Genomic DNA, 21,137 nt, shown 5'->3' with positions numbered 1-21,137 from the left:
CATTTAATCCTCACAATAACCCTACAATGGAGATATAATGTACATAGGAGGAAACCAAGCTTAGATTGGTTTGCCTCTCACTGCTATATGTACTCCATATTGGAGTCCTCACACTTTATAAATATTGAATAGCAGTGTTAAAACCTGTGCTGCTCTGACATTAAAGAAGTTTCATAGATTCTCTTCAGACCAGAGACTTACCCAGGTGGTGGCTTCAAACATTTTGAGGTCCAGAGGGTCTCCCTGGATGGTCCCATTGAGAAGTATCAGAGAATGGCAGCTAGCCATGGCGGCACACAGTGGGCCCCATGGCAAAGCCCTGCCTGAGGCAAAGCTGTGGACCTCCTGGAAACTAAAGGAAAAAAAGAAAGGGGCTTCAGTCTTATTCCTCCATGCTGAAACGGAGCTTCTGGAGGTGACTATCTTAGTAAAAATATGCTTTGTTACATTACATACCCACCCTCCACCCCCCAAGCCCCAAATTAATAGTGCTTCATTCGGCCATCATCCACACATCAGTGTAATGGGTATGAAAAAGGTTTTTTCCCAAGCTCTTTCTTCCCTCTTTCAGTTACCCTTTCTCTGGTCCTGATTTAATTCCAGAGTCATGGAAGGAACTAGAAGTATCACCCTTAATTTTAAGCACCCCCACTCCCACTCCAACTACCAGACCGCTTTATTTCCAATGCCGTGAGACAGAACAGCCTCGCTGAAGCTACGGCTATGTGTACACATATATCTCCCTCAGTCAATCCTTCAGGGCATGGCTGTGTCTTCTGTAGCTCTCTCTCTCCAACATATTTGATGTTTGCTTAAAATTAGGCAGTCAACAAATGTAAGAGTGAGTAAATGAATGATTTCATACGGGAAATTTGAAAGACCATAACGGTAAAGAAGTAAACTCTAAAAAATATTTTTTCTGTTTTGTTTTTCTTAAAAAATAAGACGGTCGATAAGAATGGGGTTTTTATTTGCAGTATTGCAAACCAGTTTCCTCTCAAAGAAAAGCTGCAATCTTAGACCATGACTCAAAGGTTCAAATAATAGAAAGAGAAAAAAAAAATTTTCTAAAAGGACACTGTATCCCCCTTTTCCACCCTGGCATCTAGTGTCCATATCGCAGCCATCATTACCATAGCTTCCTATAGAAAATGGCTCCATTTAAACCTACTGAGATACAACCCAAATGTCACATGCAGGGTGCTTGCACTAATTCAGGGTTGAAGTCATCAAGTTCAGCCTCTGGCCCATTAGAGGAATGTCCTCTGCAACCTTGTTGTCAGTCCCTTCTTAAATGTGTAGCGCAGTAGATGGTTCACAAAGCAGCCTGTCCTAGGAAGACTTCTGATGGCAGAAGTTATTTCCTGTATCAAGGCAAAATCTGCTTCTTGGAGCCAATGAAAATAGACTCTACTTGCTCTCCTTCCACTACATATCAACTTCTGAAGACCAGCTCTGCTGTACCCTCCCTTCCTCTGGAGTTACACAGGAACCTCTAGCTGTGCCTTCAATCTGCAGTTCCCAAACCATTCACCTTTCTAACTACTCTTTCTTGAAAAAGTTATTATGTCATAGTTTATCTTAAAATGTGATCTCCAGGGTCAGACTGCTCGTACTATTTCTCATGCTACAGACACTGCATTTCTGTAAATTCTGCCTTAGTTTGCTCTAGCCTTTTGTTCTTAAAAGCATCCCCATTACAGTGTTAAGTCATAATTCAGCCATATTTCTTCTTAGTTTCTTCATTCAAGCATCTCTAAGAGTTCAAAACCTCTTGGCTGATTACTGACCCTGTTAATCATATTTATTATTACATATCAAAGGATCAAAGTATCTTAGTGGTTTATAACGTGTTCCTGGTGTTTTAGTGAACATCTAAAAGGAAGTGATCACCAGCAGTGTGATTCACACAAAAGCTTAAGCTCACACTGAAAAGCAAACACAGATCAGGAAAGAAGGAATCTTATTTTTAAGATGGCACACACACTGTCATCAGTAGGTAATTCTGAGTAGGTAATTCTGAATACGTAATTCTGAGTTCCTGAGGATTGGGCCAGGCTCTGGTTTGCACAACAAATAAATAGAACTCTCTGTCATCCCGTCCTTGTGTTTTTGTTTGAATGCTTATAATTTATGAAGCTCAGGTAGCCCAGGTAGTGTTCCAATGGTTCTTGAAGTATCTGGCACATTGGGCAGGACGTTTTTGGAAAAGATGAGAATTATAAGAGATGAGCTCACCTTTCAGAGGGAGATATTTAATAGCCTATTGGTCAGGTGCTGACTTCTTACTTAGAATTGAATCCGTTTTCTCTCGTTATAAATTAAATTTGGCAATTAAATAAAAAATTTTAATTTTCCATTTAGTCATTTGAAGCCAACTTTGACCTTTTTGAAGGAAGGCAGGGAGGTAGAGCGGTGGGCCTAATTAATCAATAACTTAAATGTTATATCAATTGTTTTTATTTAAATTTGACAAGTTGCTTTTTAGAAACAGAAAGCTTGTAAATAAGCTAGATGTCAATTCAATAAGTAGAAGAGCATTCAAAAGATGGAACTAGTTTAGTTCATTTCAGATGAATAAATATTTGCTATGCATCTACGATATGTACTTGGCATGGCGCTACAGCATTAGAGACACAAATAAAAATAAGAAAAAAATGCTCTCAAGATGCTCACATATTTCAATAAATGTATACACTTTTTGTAGAACCTGAAACAGAAAAATATTAATGAACAAGGAGACCAGGTATATATGCAAAGCCATTGTTGAGGGAAAATAAAAAGAACTTTAGCAAGTTTAAAACTTATAAAGGTCTGCTCTTGTAGACTAAAGTGCTTAGAGCTCCAGGATTAATTTTTTAACCCAGGAAGTAGACTTCTTTATAAATATTTTATATTAATGTTTTAATATGAAAAATATATTAGACACCTGTAATTAAAATATTTTATGGATAAATTTGTGTCATCTGCATGTGCAGAGGAACCACAATGCACCTTTTATGAAAAAATGCTTTGTGATTAATTTGTAAGTGTGAGAGGGAAATACTTTCATTTAAAAAAATTTCAACTATTTCCTCTTCTGATCACACTGGAGATGATAGTGGAGAGAATAAGCAGGCAGAGAAGTAAAGTCAGGCGTGGTCACAAGAGGGCGCCACGAGAGGAATGTGCAAATCTTCAACACGTGGAGCTGAAAACGGCCCAAACTGAGGAGTCTGCAACCGCCAAAGGTGAAGTTCTCAGAACGACAATACCAAAGAAAATGAGTACAGTAGCTCCAGTTCCACAGATGTTTCTCTGACAGAAATTCAGTGTACATAAGTGAGTACTAGCACACCTAGCACACCGAAAGTCTTCAGTTTGTACAAGGAATGTTGCTTCCCTGAAGGACAATATGCTGTCGTTGTCCAAATTAGGTACACTGGGCCAACTACAGCAGGCCCCTGACTAGATTACATTTTAGCAAAAGTTTGAATGCAGTGTCAAAACTTCCCCTTCACCTCCTGGGTTTCTGAGTGGCATGGAGGAGGATCTGGGGTGGGGGAAAACATGCATGTTTTAATGCAAAATATTAGTGGAAGTATTCACGAAGGGAAATTAAATGAAGTGACTCTGGCAATCACTGCTCATCAAAGCCGAAGCTAAAATGTCTCCGTTATTTGTTTTCATAAGAAAATGCTGAATTATGGGAAAAGAGAAACTACAGTGCATTTAGTCCAAGACACTGTAGATAAAAAGAAAAAAAAAAAAACAGGGCTTCTATGGAGAGTAACCTCACAAGGTGATCTGATCATAAATTCCCACCTGGGAAGGTCATGGTGGGTAGTCACACCCCAGTCCTACAACTTCTTTTGTAAAAGGTTTATCTCTGCCTGAAGCAAGCCCTGTCCATTGTTTTTGTGCATCTAGGTTAACACACCTTTGAATAAGCATGACCAACCTCAAGAGAGCACATAGTCGTGTTAACCATGCTGTAATCCACTCCTTACCTTACTATCTCCCACCTCCAAGTAATCTTCCTTATGTTCCCTCCTTAATTTTAAATGCATAAAAGAAGCGGCAAAATTGTTAGTCTTGGGAGCAGTTGAGATCTTGCTTCCTGGCACTTGCCAGTTTTTGCTCAAATAAACCCATAAAAATTCTCTACAGGTTTTGACGTTTTGACGCTGACAGTACTCACCCGTTCTTATCGCAGGGCACCACTCCCCAGAGATCCAAGCCATCCCTTGTTAAGGTGCCTGTCTAAACAGAAATAAACACTCAGTTCACTCTGAATATCTAGCTCCCCACTATAAAGACCAATATGGTATGTTCTAATAGGAAAACATGTCACAAAATTTTATCGAGATCAGCACTTCAAGCAGGGACACAATAAGGTGGCTATCTGGGGTCCTGGGGGAAGATTGGCTGAACTCATACCGGCTATATAATAAGCTGGCACTTAATCTCTTTGTACTTTAGTGTTCTCAGCGATAAGGAATAAAAGCATGTCTGCCTTACACATTTCAGAGGCTTGTTTTGAGGCTAAATGGATGGGGAAGTCCTTGGTAAGCCTGTAAGAGCTATAAAATGTGAGTCCCAGTTTTTATAGCAGAAGTTAAAAGCACGCCATCAGAAATAAGTAATGGCAGTAGAAGAATTTTTAACTCTTCTAAGGAAATGGTTTGCTGTTTGACACATTTAGTTGAAAGGTAGATTGGTATTCTCTCAGGGCCGTTTAATGATGAAGAGCTTGGGCTGGGTTAAAACACCAGCTGTGTGACCTGGGCAAGTTGTGTAATCCCTCTAAACGTCAGAGCCCTTATCTGCAACCTGGTTATAATCATGTCGGGTTGTCGTGAAGATTAAAAGAGATAATACCAAAAACAGTGCCTAATTTAATATCTGGCATAGAATAAGAGCTGAAAATAATGATAATTATTATATAATTATCTATTTTGTATTTGAATTCTTATCACAATCATCTGTGCTGCTGTTTGTTTGGTTTTCCCCTAAGTCCAAGGATGCTATGATCTCATAAATAAAATGTCTTTCCTTATGATGTTAGTTTGATCACAAAATAATTGTGTAATGGTGGCAAGAGCCATGTTAGCTTTCTGTTCTTGGTCTCTGATATTCCAATAATTATATAATACAGTTCTGATCCCATTAATTCTCTGCTGTCAGAAACCGTCGATGTGCTGTTTAGTGGGCACAAATTTTATGTTTGGAAAGATGAAAAAAGTTCTGGAGGTGGATGGTGATGATGGTTGTACAACAATGGGAATGTACTTAAAACCCCTTAAAAACGGTTTCAATGGTAAGTTTTATGTTATGTATATTTTACCACAATAAAAAAGTTAAGGAAAGAAAAGGCAACAATAAAAATTAAAACCTTCAATGGCTTCCCACTACCGAAAGAGTATGTAAAAATTTCTTAGCCAGACATTCAAGGTGTACAAACACCTTCTCCCGTACGAATGCCCTACTCTGGTCAAAACTGCACTCCAGTGCTCTCCTGACTCTATGCCTTTGCGCATATTTCACTGCCTACAATGCCCTTGCATTGTACATATTTTTAAATTTTCTATATATTGTAATGTTTTGACATCTTAAAAAACCTTTCTAGTTAGAGAGAGTACCTCCTCAGGGCAAGTCCACTCTTGGAGGTAGGTAGCACAGGACTCGCCAGGAGCATGCTTCTGACATGCAAACTAACCAGTGGGGAGTCACACCTCCTCTGCCTGGCCATACACCCCAGGAGACAATATTGCTCTGCCTTAATCATCCCAGGGCCAAGTATCAGACAACTAGAGACCACACCTATAGCCCCAAACTCATCCAAATCATTCAGACTAGCCAATCATCAGCTGCTTAGCCTGCCCTGTCTTGCCTTTCCTGTAGAAACCCCAATAAAGGCCATGACCTAAGCAGCCCCCTCACTCTTGCTTTGCTTCCTGATCAAAACCTGGCATTCCTTCTGTGGCCCTGCATGGTGAGCTGTGCCTCTTTTTTCTGGGTGGACTCTGAGTAACATTAATTTTTTTTTTCAATGGCATTGACCTCTCCCTCATCACTCAGTCACCTTTATAAAGTAAGACTCAGGCACAAAACACCCCTTCATCTCCGTCTTATCCTGTCACAGCTCCCACCTTCACCCCAGCGTATGTGTATGCAGACTAAAAGAATAGATTCAAGAGAAGGTAGTAACTGGCATATAATCAAGGATAACTAAGCAATACACTGCAGATGGAAAAATATATAAGGGTTTGATTGGGGTCTTTGTTGTAACCAAGTCTCATAGTAAGGCACAGCTAAATATAGTCTTCCCTTTTTTATTCATTCATTCAATAAATATTTATTGAGCACCGACTGGGCCGGGCAATATTCTTAACATTAGGGATACAGCAGTAACCATAGTAAAGGTTTAAATGTTGTTCTTTGTATGAGGGTTTTGACTGTAGAGGCACAGACTGCTATTTTAATTGTGTTTCATAGACTATTGGAGCTGGAAGGACCCTAAAAGATTCACCTACTCAGTACCGACTCTCCCTTCCTTAAACCCTAGAATCTGAGAGCTGAAGAGACGTATCTTTCCAATATCACACAGCGAACCAGATATACAATGAAGTCAGGTACCCACATCCTATGTGTCCTGCTGCAGAAGAGTCTAAAGCACCTATACATGGTGACAATGATGATAAAAGTAGGGATGAGAATGAGAATGAAACACACATACCTTGTCAAAGCAGACAAGGTTTAATTGTCCACATATGTTGATCCTCTGGGGGCTGATGCAAAAGATGCCTCTCTTCTTCAGCCTCCTCTGGGCATAGATAATGCCTGCAGTCAGGGCAGCCGGCAGAGCCGGTGGAACTGCAATTGTGATGACGTCCAGGGCTTTCCTCACCACCTCCTCCGGACGTTCCTGGAAGATACGTTACTCTCTCACTGTTATAGATACATCAGTCATGTATGGCTTGTGCATATGAGTTTTTCCTTCTTTTTGTTTACTTGTTCAGGTCAAATTCCTAGAAATACTATGAGCAGGTCAAATATGGGTCAAAGGGTATGAACATGTTTGTGGCTCTCAATACATTTTGCCAAAGTGCAATGAGAAGGCTTGTAACGATGTATATGCTACCAGCAGAGAACAGTGTACCAGTTTGCCATGTACCTTCACCAGTACTGGGTATCTGGGTTTTAAATTCCTCATTTCATAGCTATGCAATACTGCATTATTGAATAAATATATTCTCAGACTGAAAACAAAAAAATAGTGTAAGGAAAAGTGTGCAAGAGTAGAAGCATGTTGATAGCTTAATAAAGTTTTGTTTTGTTTTGTTTTTTAACTTATTTAGCAATTTACCTAATAAATAGTCCACCTTTCAATATTAGTTTTGAACACTTCCATGAGTTTGGTAGAAAGCGAATTCATGACCTGGAAATAGTAGTAGGTCTTTAAGCGCTAACCTGAGACTTACCAGTAGATTCTCATATCTTTACTGCCATTGAGGATATAATAGGAAAATATGAATATATTCAATTCCTAAAATTTCTGCAATAATGTACATATTCTTTAATATTTAGTTTTACTAAATAGGTTTTTTGAAATAGTATGTGAAGAAGTTATCATTTGTTTCCAGTGGTATTTTCTGCTTCATTTTGATTTTTAACACCAATAGGGTATAGTGCTCTTCCTAAAAGAAACTGTTCCTATTTGGGAAGGTATTCTTTTTTTTTTTTTTTTTTTTCAGGTGTTCAAAATATAATGATTAGACATTTACACCCCTCACAAAGTGATAATCCCAACAAGTCTACTACACATCTGGCACCGTACATAGCTAGTATAACACTATTGACTATATTCCCTATGCTGTATTTTACATCCCGTGACTGTATATATATGTATATACATATATATATAGTTTACTTTCAATATTATTTTACATTAATCTCGGGTGTACAGTGCAGTGGTTAGGCATTTGTATGATCTATGAAGTGATCCCCCTGACAAGTCCAGTATCCATCTGACACCCTACCTAGGCTTCATAACATTATTGATTGTACTCCCCATACTGTATTTCACATCCCTGTGACTACTTTGTGACTATGATTCTGTACTTCCTAACCCCTTCACCTTTCTTACCCTTCCCCTAACCCCCTTCCATCTAGCAAACATCAGTTTGTTCTCTGTATCTATGAGTCTATTTCTGTTTTGTTAGTTCATTTATTCTGTTCTTTAGATTCCACATATAAGTGAGATCATATGGTATTTGTCTTTCTCAGTCTGACTTATTTCATTTAGCATAATATCCTCTAGGTCCATCTATGTTGCTGCAAATGGTAAGATTTCATTCTTTTTTAATGACAGAACAATACTCCATTGTATAAATGTACCACAATTTATCCAACTGTCTATTGATGGGCATTTTGGTTGTTTCCATATCTTGGCTGTTGCAAACAGCACTGCAGTAAACATAGGGGTGCATATATATTTTCAAATTATTGTTTTGGATTTCTTTGGATAAATATCCAGAAGTGGAATTGCTGGGTCATGAGGCAGTTCTATTTTTAATTTTTTGGGGAACCTCCATACTGTTTTCCATAGTGGCTGCACCAATTTGCAATCCTACCAACAGTGCACAAGGGTTCCCTTTTCTCCACATCCTCGCCAATCAGACAGGTGTAAGGTTGTATTACATTGTGGCTTTTATTTGCATTTCTCTAATGATTAGTGATGTTGAGCATTTTGGGGCATATATGAGTATTCTCCTACTGATGCTCAGTAAAAAGTCTCAAGAGAAAACACCTCAGGTGGGGGAACTAGGTGAATTCAGGTCTGTAGAGACTTTTCTGCTACTTCTATATTCTTTAAAAGACTAAGGTTCCTTTTAAAAGCAGTCTCAGCTGCTTGAATCTGAGATGCCTTTTCCTTGTTTTGATCTGCAAATTTACTCTCTAGTTGTTGAAGTAACGTTAATCTTTGTGATACTATTACTTCACGTCTTTCAGAAAGGTGAATGTCTTGAGCAAATAAGTGAGTCATCTTTATTTGAGCTGTCTTACAAGTTCTTCTTGGCTAAAGAGATAGAGATCTAGAGAAGTGCTCTGAAGGCTTGGAGGCTGAGGGTAAATCACCTGGTTGGTGCAAAAGTTGAAGGTGCCTCGATGGTGAACACGCAATGTGATATACAGATGATGTCTTACAGAACTGTACACCTGAAACCTATGTAATGTTACTAACCATTGTCACCCCAATTCACTTTAATTGGAAAAAAACAGTGGAAGGTGCCTGGGAGACCCCCTCTGACTTCTTCCACAAACTCAACAAACAAAGTTTTATCCCACTAGGTCTAACTGTTACTATGGAACTTGTTGATGAATTGCTTATATTGGAGAGCTGGGCGTATAGAGGCAAGTTTCAGTGTTTGGCTTTGTTTTCCAGATTTATAAACCACTCCTTAGATTGATGTCAGCATCTAGAGTATAAAATACGTCAAGATGAATGTATGTGTGCATGTGGTAAAAGAACAAAAGCAGCTTACCCCACTGAGCACGTAGACACACAAAGTGTAGATCATCCCGATGGTGGCTATCCCTACGAGGCACAGGAGGAACCTGATGGCATCCCTGTACAGCTTGAAATTCATCGGCTTCGGATAGAGAATGGATCTCACGAGGTCCCCCTTTGCAGTGTTGAATCCTGAAAAGGCAAACACACAGCGCACCCTCTCAGGGTGACAAATCCTACTGTAGTGCTCTCCTAAACCTCAACATTGCCTTTGTTTTCTCTAGAGATATTTAAAGTGTTTAGACCTAAATACAATTAAAGGATAACTGGGAAAACACCTAAAGGTGACAATGGAAATGTCTATTTCAGAGCCTATTACTCTCTGGCCTTCCTTGCTCTAATTTCAATTTCGGTGCATCCCAGACATAGAAGAGGACTCGACTGCGGGCAGAGCACAGCTTTTCCAAATATAGGTTCATTTTAAGGAAATGACTCATGAGCGTGCACGCAGCTGCACCTACACCCACACACACAGACACATACACACACATACATACTGAGGTCACTTGAATGTAAATTAAATGCCTCAGTAGATACTTGTGCACTCAATTTCTAATACTTCTCAGTGTCCAGTTTTCATTTACTAGCCCTTCCTAGAAGGAACTTGGGATTTGGGGTTAGAGCCGGGGTTAGGTCCAGCTCTGTCAGTTACTGGCTGTATGACTTGTTAAATTTCACTTGAATTGTGTGGACCCCAGACTACTAATGTACAAAGGAGGAACAGCAGGCATCTTTGTTCTGCTGGTGTGATATGTACAAATATTTTGTAAACTACAAAGCACACAAATAGTAATTATTGTCATTAATATTATTATTTTTAAAAGGCATATACCGCAGTTCAAAACCAGATTTAAAATACGCAGATTTAATATATTTGATTTGTTATCTAAAGAGTGCTCCTTACCTAATAAATTTAAGACACTAGACAAACTGAACAAAAATTTTTCATTAAAATAACAAAATGAAGTAATTGATGCTAACTAACCAGTCTGCAGTACCACCGCTCTCGCGGGTCCGGAGCAAGCTCCCCTGGACTGGATAACCTCTGTTCCACAGAAGAGGACGTGCTGTTTGTAATCCGCTTCACTCTGTGTTTTCCAGGGCACAGAGCTATCCATCTTGGGTAATGGAGTTTTAGTGACTGGAATACTTTCTCCTACAGAAAATAACCATCTCATTTTATGAGGTGGGATGCCTCCACTCATTTAAATCATATATACACTCACTTATTATATGGTCAATGTTTATTTGTGAGCCTGCCCTGTGTCAGGGACAACCCTCAGTATTGTGAATACAAGGAGAAACATAGTTCTTATTTTAAACAGGTTCATTGTCCAGAGAAGGACACAGACATGTAAATAAATAAGGATAATGCCACACTATACATAATATGAGTATTGTAAAATCAAACATGGATGCTAAAATAGGCTGAAAATAACCACGTAGGGAATAGCAAGTTGTGCAGTCTTGCTGTGGGGTGTTGGGAAGAAAGGCTATGAGAGCTATGTACGAGCCAAAGCATGGAGGGCCTTAAGTGCATATGTTTCAGTGTTTAAATGTTTTTCTCTTGGCACTAGTGGCAGAAGGTGGACGGGGAAATGTTTAGCTGTTGCATTCAGGAGAGTGTATCATATTTATGTATAAGAGTGCACTCTGTCTGCAGCACAGGGAATGAATTAAAGCCTAGCGAGGTTAGAGGCTGGACATCCAATTGGTAACTGGTCACAAGAGTTCCCAGTGGAGCAGATGAAGTCTGAACTATGGCAGCTGGCAGTGGGAGTAGAAAGGAACTGCTGGATTTGAGGAATAAGGAAGTAAAAATCCACAAAATTTACAGAAGATTTTTATATTGGCGGATTATTGGGACAGAGGAATTAAAAGTGGCTTCCTAGTTTCTGACTTGGGAGAATGAGCATAGCGTGGCATTAGTTATCAATATAGTGAGAAGAAGTAGAAGGAAGAGTTGCCTTTTGGTCACTGTGAGCTAGAGGTGCCTTGTGGAATACCATGCTGAGATGCCATGTAGCCAGTTAGAAATCTATTTGGGTCTGGAGCTCAGGAGAGAGGTTTGACCAGATGTGTTTAGTCAGAGTTAATCACCTTATAGATGATAATTAAGGCAATGAAAAGAGACAAGATTGCTTGGGTGAAAAGAGAAAAAGACCAGGACATAGCCCTGAGAAGGAGCAACAACCAAGGAGATGGAAGGAGAGGAACAGCACAGGAAGCTGAACTGTGCGGTTGGTGGTAGAAGAACTTGGAGAGACAGCATTGTCTTGGAAAGTTGAGGAAAGGAGAGTTTTTAGAAGGAGCAGATGGAGACAATAGTCAAAAAGAGCAGAGAGGCCAATCAAAAAATTTGAATAATCCATCGGATTTGGCAATTGGGATATTAGCGACTTTTGCCAGTGCAGGACGAAGAGCAGGTTGCAGAGGGTTGAAATGCTAATACAGGTGGTAAATGAAGTTGTGAAAGTAGCTATGGCCTGTTCTGAAGATCAAAGCTTGCAAAGCCTTCCACTGGTCTTTGCAGAGTGGGCAGTATAAAGTCAGACATATGTTCCGGTACACTTGGGCCACTTTCATTATGAAAACGGTACCCGTATTTGGCATTACAAAAGTCCCAGCACTAAGGAATTTTATAAATCTATGGATTCTTTAGAGGAAGGAACCAGACCTGCCGTGCTTTCTTTAGTTTTTTTGTTTGTGTTGTTAAGTTCACATAGGAAAAGAGATGTGCGTTTATGTTTTCATTTCATGCCTTTGTGGTCTGCCCAAGAAAAATGGATTTGATTTGGACTGCAAATGGAACCACCGTACATCACTGTGTATTCACAGCCTTCTGTTCCATCTCTGAAAAAAGACTTTATGACTCTTCTTTATCTTACAGAAATATTGGCACACCATCTCCTCATAAATGCATGTATAAATGAATACTCAAAGCACTGTGACCTTGAACAAGTCACTTCTTTCTGGACCTCAGTTTCCATATCTATGAGATGCGATGACCTCTAAGGTCCCTCCCAGCTTCGACATGCTATTTAAAAATGAAATATAGTTAGTTCAAAATAACCAGTGTGTATTTTGAAAATAACAGATTTGCCAAATCCTGCACTTTTCAACATTTTCAAAGCAAGATATGAAGAGCTTGATGTCTGGATTTCGAGATGTCCTTAAATGTTTTCAAACCTGGGCCAGCTGGTTGGCTCAGTGGTTAGAGCATGGGGCTCATAATACCAAGGACACTGGTTCGATTCCCATATATGCCAGTGAGCTGCGCCCTCCACAACTAGATTGAAAACAATGACTTGATGTGGAGCTGATGGGTCCTGGAAAAAGACACTGTTCCCCAGTATTTCACAATAAAAAAATAAAAAATAAATGTTTCAAACCCTCCAAATTTACCTGAAGACATATTTTATATAAAAATACTAAACATAAAAGCCATAGATGATTCTGAAACATCTAATGACCTCTATAATTTAGGATAAAATGACAGGGTTGTAATAACGCTTTGTTCAAGAAGGAAAAGCTAAATACTCAAAAAGTCACGACTGTATGAAACTTAGCACACAGAAAACAGCTTTGATTTGAACTCTCAGATAGAACCAGGGCAGGACTGTTAGTAAGATTTGTGGGAACAGGAAAGTTCTATAGCAGTGCCAAGCTTTGCCATTGTCATTCTGGGAGAAGAGGAGTCTGGGAGAGCCAGCAGAGGCTGTAAGCTGTGAGATAGAACCGCACCTGTCAGCATGCCTTCATCCACCACACAACTGCCATCAATCAGAACAGCATCACATGGCATCTGCACCTTGTTCCCTGACAAAATTAATAGATCTCCAGGGACCAGGAAGCGTGATTCCAGCTCTTGGACACCAGCTGAAAGTGTGAGAAGACAGAGTTGAGTCAGTTTTTTTCTCACAAAAACACATCTACCTAAACAGGAAATCAATTAAAAATCAATCAGGGCACAACATTGATTCAAAATCCAGAAACAATAAGAAAACAAGTAATAAATTCAGTTACATAAAATAATAATTAAAAAAAAACTTTGTGTGGCAAAAATAAATAAATAAGAAAGAAAAAAAATCTAATGACAAAGTCAGAAAATATGTTTGAAACTTACACTATAGACAAAGATTAATACTCCTAATATATAGAGTTCCTAAAAAAAGAGATGTAGCAAATGAATGTATAGCAAAATTGCTAGAGATGTTAACAGATAGTTCATACACACACACACACACACACACACACACACACGCACACACACACACACACATAGATTGCAAGATATCCATGAACAGGTATCCATGCCGGGGGCTGGGTGAGGTGGGGTGGGGGTGGCAGCCCACTGTGGGTATTTGAGCCTAAGGAAGATGGACAGGTGTTTACCTGACTGAGTGCAAGGTGTCAAACCCAAGGAGGGAGAGAAGGACTCCCATGGTGGCATTGGCCTTGTGTGGAATGTTGGAGTCCGAGCAGAGTGAAAAAGGTGAAAAGGTATCTACATGGGAGTGGGGGGTGGGGAAGGAGGGGGGCATCAGCAGTGATGGATGATGGGTTATATCCAGATAGGATTGATACATGAGTAGACATAATGAGATTAGTGGGCGTCAGGTTCCTCATTGAAGAAAGGAAGTTACAAATATAAATAAAAATGAAACTGGAATGAACTTTGTGGTATTGGATTAGAATTGGAGACAACAATATAAATTGATGGTTTTCAATAGACAGACAAATAATATAGATGTAAATGTGTATGTATTTAAGAATATATATGTATACATGCATATATTTTATATGTATATATTATATATGTATATATGTATACATGAGTGTATATATATATACATATATACACATATATGTATGTATGTATGTATATATATATATTTGCCTGCTTGTTTTTGATACATATATTTTCTAATTCTCTTCTCTGAGAGGGCCTGGGAGCAGTGAAACACCAATAAAAATGTGCATATCCTACAAAGTTTGGTTTCTATATTCCATTTCCCCCCACAAAAGAATCTAGGTTCCTAAAGAAAAGGCTGATTATAAAGCTGGACCAAGAAAAGTATAATATAAGCTAGAATATTCTGCTAGCCATTAAGTAAGGAAGTATTCAAGGAATGATGGGGACAAATCACGAAGATATCAAAGCCAACTCAAAGGGCTCTTGCTGTGTAAATCTATAACAATTTGAACATCATAGTAAATTATGATAATAATGAACTATAACCTATCATATAAAATAGGAATTCATGAGTCCATAATGACATAAGTAAATGAAAAAATAAATGAGGAGAAAAAATAGCTTTTCCTTATAGTAAATGGCAATTCATTAATGTAGAAGGAAAGATAAAATTAGAAAATCACCATTTGGCAACTATCAACGCAATAATTAATTTAGCCAAGAAACATCAATGGATACTAAAACTAGTGGGTGAAAATTTGTTGAGGATGATTCATTTATATAGTTTCAAAGTATCTCTTAACAAAATAACTACCAATTACAAAGAGAAAAATGTAAATTTACAATAGAGAAACCTGGCAGACACCATTTAATTAAGTAATTCAAGTTAACATCACCAGTAATAGGACAAATTTAAATTATGTACCACCTGAGAGGAAGCAGTGAGAACACAGTCTCAACTTGTGTGACATTTGAGCTAAAAATGCATAACCTGATTTTAACTAAGAGGGGACATCAAACAAATCCAAATTGAGAAACATTCTACAAAATAACTAGAGTCAAAAGAGTCAAGGTCATGAAAGTCAAGGAAAGATTGAAGAAAATTAAAGATGCATGACAAAGAACAGTATGGTGTGATCCTGGATCCTTCCCTATAAAAAAACATAATTGAGACAATTGGTGAAATATGAATGGGTCTGGGCATTAATTGGAATTAATATGAGAATATCCCTTTCTGATATTAATGTATGCTCAGTCATTTATATAGAAGAATACCCTTGTCTTTAAGAAATATACACTAAAGTATGTGAGGGTCATGGAGCCACATCGTATCAGCAACTTATTCTCAAATGACTCAGGAAAAACAATTATCTGACCTCTTCTGGCAACAACTATGTAAGTTTTAAATTATTTATTTAAAAAAAAAGAAAGGAAAAAAGAAATATACATAAGATAACATTGCTCACCTATCTGAATGGAAAAAATATAAAAGTTTGCCAGCATATTCTGTTGGCAAGGCCAGGAGGAAACAAGACTTTCACCCATTTCTGGTGCAAATACAAACTGGTACAATGTCTAAGGAAAGAAATTTGACAATATCTACCTTTCAAAAGTACAAATGCATTTATTCCTTAACTCGGCAATTTTACCTCTCAAAATCTATACCAAGATAGACTGGCAAAAAGTATGAAAAGACATATGCACAAGTTGTTTTATTATAGCACTATTTGTAATAGTAACAGACTAAAAATTAATCCTTCAATAGAGAACTGATTGAGTAAACAATGTTTCCTCCACACAAAACAGTGCTATACAGCTGAAATAATAAATGAAGAACATCCTTATACACATATTCTGCTATGAAGGCATCCCTGGGAAACATAGTTAAGCATGTAAAATGCTTTAAAATGCACCAGGAAATATAAGTTAAGTGTGTGTTATCTTAAAAACAGAAGTATTAATATGTGTCCTATTCTGTAAATAGACCACATAGTTATGAATATTAAATATAATTTGTATTTTTAAATTTAAGAATAAACCAAAAACAAACAAAAATGATAACTATAGAGAGAATGAGTACACAAGGTAGGGAGAAGAGGGAGCGGAACTAGAATCACCTGAATGTCTGCTGTTTTACAGATTTAACTTTCAAACCATGTAGATATTTTATAATATCTACACAAACTAATACAAATATAAATTTGAAAAACTAACAGTAAAGTCTAAAGTAAAATGAATGAGATAACCTATCATGTTGTTGGCATAACCATACACAAAAGAACTACTTTGAGTGACTTTAAGACATGATTTTTTTTAAAAAAGTATAACTTGACTGTATATCCTTAATGGTATATCACAAACGAGAAAAGAAGAACTCTAAAAAAAAAAAAAAAAAATCAGGAATCATATTGTTGCTGATGTGTTGGTTTGTTATTCTGAGATTATTGTAAATAATGGGATAAAGCAAATGAGTTATTTGTTACTGTAATTGAGAATCAAGATTTTTGGTATGGACAGGCCGAAGTACAATCAACAAAGTCAAACAAAAAGCCAATAGTTCTCAACTTGAATTGGAAATGTCAATATGAACTCATAATGTATTTTATTTTGAAAATATTATTTCCTAGTTATGTCTTCTGAAAGGGCGTAGAAACAGTAATACCATAGAAATGAGCACTCCTAATGTTCTGATTGATGTCTCTAAGTACCATACAGAATAGCTCTTTGGAAAAATGAATGTATTTCGATTTGGAGCAGGAATTGTCCAAGATCAGTCTGAAATACCTTGCCATATCAGAAACGTTCAAAGACTACTGGAGGCATGTCAAAAGAACTCAGGGGCCAATCAAAAGATGCTCTGAATGGCCAAAAATGAAGTTACATGAACAAGAATAAGAATAAAAACTGCAATGGATAGAAATGTACCAACCAGGTTTAACATTATACATCCACAACAACACTAAAAAATCTTTCGGAAAATACTAGAGGATCAATTCATTATTTTGAAAGCTGGTAGATAAAGAGAAATAGCCTGATTTTTTTTATCCTTTCTTAAACAAAGTGAATATCTGGATAATCAATAGTAGTTGAGGAGGGGTATTTCTCTTTGCAGAAATATTCCATTTCATATATGAAGATGGCATGATAGAAGTAGAAATTTGAAACTCCTAATGAAATAATAAATCTAGGTCACCAGCATTTTATGTTTGCTAATATAACACAAAGAAGACAATCAAATATTAAGAAGTATTCTTGCCAATACTCAAGCCTCAGATCTAGCTATCAATTTATAAGAAGTACAAGGAATAGAAAATGATGTCCAACAACTCCATGAGTACGCAGTTAACATCATCTAAACTTCAGAAACCATAGGATGAACCACTTACTTTCTTCAACAAAAAATTTGCAAGGAAAAAATAAGATATGGAGCAGGGAATGTGTCAATTAAAATAAATTTGAGACTTATCAGTCAATTATAGTATATGGACTTTATTTGGATTCTGATTTGAACACTTATGTATTATATATCATATATATTGTATATATATATATATATATATATATATATATCTACATCTATATCTATATAGTCACATAAACACACTTGTCATTCAATTGATAAATTTTTAACACTGCCTGTATAACTGATGATTTTTTTAAATTATGAGGGGTTTTTTTAGATGTGATAAAAGAATTAAAAAGAAATCTTTATCTTTTTGATTTACACTGAAATTTTTTTGAAAGAAATGATATGGCATTTGGAATAGTTCAAAAATAATCCAAGGTGAGGGAGGAAGTAGAACAGATGAAAAAAAAGATTTGGTGAGTTACTAATCAGTGAATCTGAGTGATAAGTACGTAGGGTTTCATTATCATAGTTTCCAATTGTTATATATGTTCAAAATGTTTCATCATAAAAAGTTAAGACAAGAAGATGACCAGAACATTTTTAAAAGATGAAGCTTCACTACTAGCTAAGATGTAACAAAAATGACCAGATTTGTCTATCCACCTGAAAAAAAGAACAAAAATCATACAAAATATATGAAACAATGGTTTTTGGACACTGAACGTAAGCAATAAAAGAAATGGGAAATAAATGAAGGTGGCCTACAGTTGCTCAGCTTACTGCCTTTTGAGTGTTTCCAGACTGCTATGGCATGAGGGGTAACCCAGATAAAGTTCAGAGGACTCCCTGAGTTCAGTACAGAGATGAGAATCTGTGGTGATTAAGGCGGCTTGAGTTCACAGAACACAGTACTGGAAAAGAGACAACTGAACAAAGGGAGAACTACAAAGACCTGAAGAGGCTCCCCCTTTAGCATTCAGCAGATTAGTAATCAACACATGTATATGAGGGAACTACTAGCAAATGAACAATTGGACATTTACATTTAAAAATATCATTTACAATAGCATCAAAATATGAAATACTTAGGAATAACTCTGAGAAAGATTGTGAAAGACCATTCATTGAAACCTGCAAAACAGTACTAAGAGAAATCAAAGAAGACCTAAATAAATGGAGAGATATACCATGTCTATGGGTCACAAGATCAAATTTGTTAATATGTCAATTTTCCACAAATTGATTTATAGATTCAATACAATTGACAGGTTCATTCTAAAAGTCATAAGGAAATGCAAAGGGTCTAATATTGCCAAAACAACTCTGAAAAAGAACAAAGCTGGAGGACAAATATCTTATTTCAGGACTTATTATAAAGCTACATTGTGTGGCATTGGTATAAAGGCAGGCAAATAGATCAATAGAATAGAATAGGAAGGCCAGAAATAGCTCCACCCAGGTATAAGCAACTGATTTTTAACAAAGCTACAAAGACAATTTGGTGGGGAAAAAAGGTAGTCTTTTCAACAAATGGCTATCTATTTGGATATCTATTTGCCAAAACATTTGGATATCTATTTGCCAAAAATAAACTTCAATTTTAAAAAAACTCAAAATACATTATAGACCTAAATGTAAAACCTAAAACTGTAAAACTTCTAAAAGACAATATAGGAAATCTTGATGACTTTGGATTATACAAAGATGTCTTAGATATGACACAAAAAGCATGATCCACAAAAGAAAAATTGATAAATTGGCCTTTAACAAAAATAAAAAATCTGCCCTTCAAACTTACTGTGAAGACAATGAAATGATAAGTTATAGACTGAAGGAAAATATTTGCAAATCATATCTGATAAAGGATTTGTATTAAGGATATAGAAAGAACTTTCAAAATTTAATAACAAGAAAACAATCTAATAAAAGATTTGAACAGGCACTTAAAAAGATGTCTGATGTCATTAGTCATTAAGAAAATGCAAATTGAAAAAAATGATATAATCACACACCTCTTAAATGAAAAAGACTGACCACATCAAGTGTGGGCAAGAATGTGGAGCAACTGAAACTCTTGTACACTGGTGAGGATGTAAAATGGTAGAACCATTTTGGAAACAGTTTGGTGCTTTTTTTAAAAGTTAAACATTTTTCTACTGTATGACCTAGCCATTCCACAGTTAGTTATTTTCTGATAAGAAATGAAAGTGTATGTCTATACAAAGACTTAAATCCAAATGTTCATAGTGGCATTATCTGTAAGAGCCCAAACTAGAAACAACCTAAATTTCCATCAACTGGTGAGTAGATGGACAAATCCATACAATGGGATTATACTCAGGAATACAATGAACTATTGATATACTTAACAAAATAGATGAATTTCAAAATATTTATAAACTTTGATCCCACTAAAATTAATCTGAAATATATTATGAAAGACAAAATATGTATACTGTACTATATAATACCATTTATGTAAAATTCTAAACATAAAAACTGGGGATGGGTAGAATAAAGTTGAGAGGGAAGATTACAAACAGGCACCAGGTAACTTTTAGGGTAATGGATAGTCATTATCTTTATTGTGGTGATTTTCACAGGTATGTGTATGTCAAAACTATGAAATTATTCACTTTAAATGTGATCTCAAGTTTCTCATCTCTTTAATACACAGGAAAAGATGCATATGAAGATGAGAGTAGTTGGAACAATTAGAAATGCAACTTAAATCTTTTTTCTGATTCCATATGGACAACCCATAGATCTAAAACAATGGGATTTACAGCCCTGGGCCTTGTGCTGAGCTGTCCCAGGCCCAGTACTGGTGACAGTTAGCCTCTGTTCACAGCATGGCTTCTCCCACATGCCTCTAGGTCTAGCACAGGCAGCGACCAACCACAGATCACTTTGTAGCTCCTACCAGGTCGCACCGGGCTGATCATAGACAGCAGCTGAACTTGGCCTGCATGAGAACCCCTCCCAAGAGACCTTGGAACCAATACACCTAGAGGCTGGCTTCAGACCACTATTAGCTCCACAAGTGGCACACCCAAAGGGTGGTCTCAACAGGCACATGAGCTCACTGGGGTGAATCCCACTCTTTGGATTCATCCCACACACAGCAGCTCATGCACTGCAGGGATGGCCAATCCTCACAGCCGGTCACCCTGAAAGTCAATCCCACCCACTGATGTGCCGACAGCAGTCAAGGCTCAGCTACAACAGGAGGGCACACACAACGGGGTATCAGGGAGACTGCGTCCCTGGGTCACAAAGGACACCTACTATATAAGACCAGCTGGCAAAGACTGAGAGACATAGGAGGTCTACCTAATACACAGACATGAGCAAAGAGAGGCTGCCCAGATGAGAAAACAAAGAAACATGTCCCAAATGAAAGAACAGTAGAAAACTCCAGAAAAAAATAATTAAGTGAAATGGAGGCAAGCAACCTATCAGGGACAGAGTTCAAAATACTGGTTATAAGGATACTCAAGGAACTTAGTGAGAATTTCAACAGAAATAGTAAGCATAAA

The 21,137-nt window shown here is 37.2% G+C and overlaps 1 protein-coding gene and 1 pseudogene across 1 annotated transcript in view; both read right to left on the bottom strand.

The window, feature by feature from the left end:
• The window catches only part of ATP13A4 (ATPase 13A4), a 124,756-nt gene that overhangs the window by 46,553 nt on the left and 57,066 nt on the right, over positions 1 to 21,137 (bottom strand). The window contains exons 9-14 of the mRNA XM_033090237.1: positions 13,298 to 13,432; positions 10,539 to 10,709; positions 9,528 to 9,685; positions 6,719 to 6,907; positions 4,181 to 4,242; positions 202 to 352 (exon numbers count right to left, since the gene is read on the bottom strand). Of these exons, the coding sequence (XP_032946128.1) occupies positions 202 to 352; positions 4,181 to 4,242; positions 6,719 to 6,907; positions 9,528 to 9,685; positions 10,539 to 10,709; positions 13,298 to 13,432 (866 nt within the window). The remainder of the gene's footprint in view (positions 1 to 201; positions 353 to 4,180; positions 4,243 to 6,718; positions 6,908 to 9,527; positions 9,686 to 10,538; positions 10,710 to 13,297; positions 13,433 to 21,137) is intronic.
• LOC117037605 (uncharacterized protein C3orf14-like) lies at positions 7,612 to 9,028 on the bottom strand (annotated as a pseudogene).

This window comes from Rhinolophus ferrumequinum, chromosome 2 (genome assembly GCF_004115265.2).
Source record: "Rhinolophus ferrumequinum isolate MPI-CBG mRhiFer1 chromosome 2, mRhiFer1_v1.p, whole genome shotgun sequence".
In the NCBI taxonomy this organism is placed as follows: domain Eukaryota; kingdom Metazoa; phylum Chordata; class Mammalia; order Chiroptera; family Rhinolophidae; genus Rhinolophus; species Rhinolophus ferrumequinum.
Note: the sequence above shows the minus strand (reverse complement) of the source record. Positions and strands in the feature narration are given on the sequence as shown.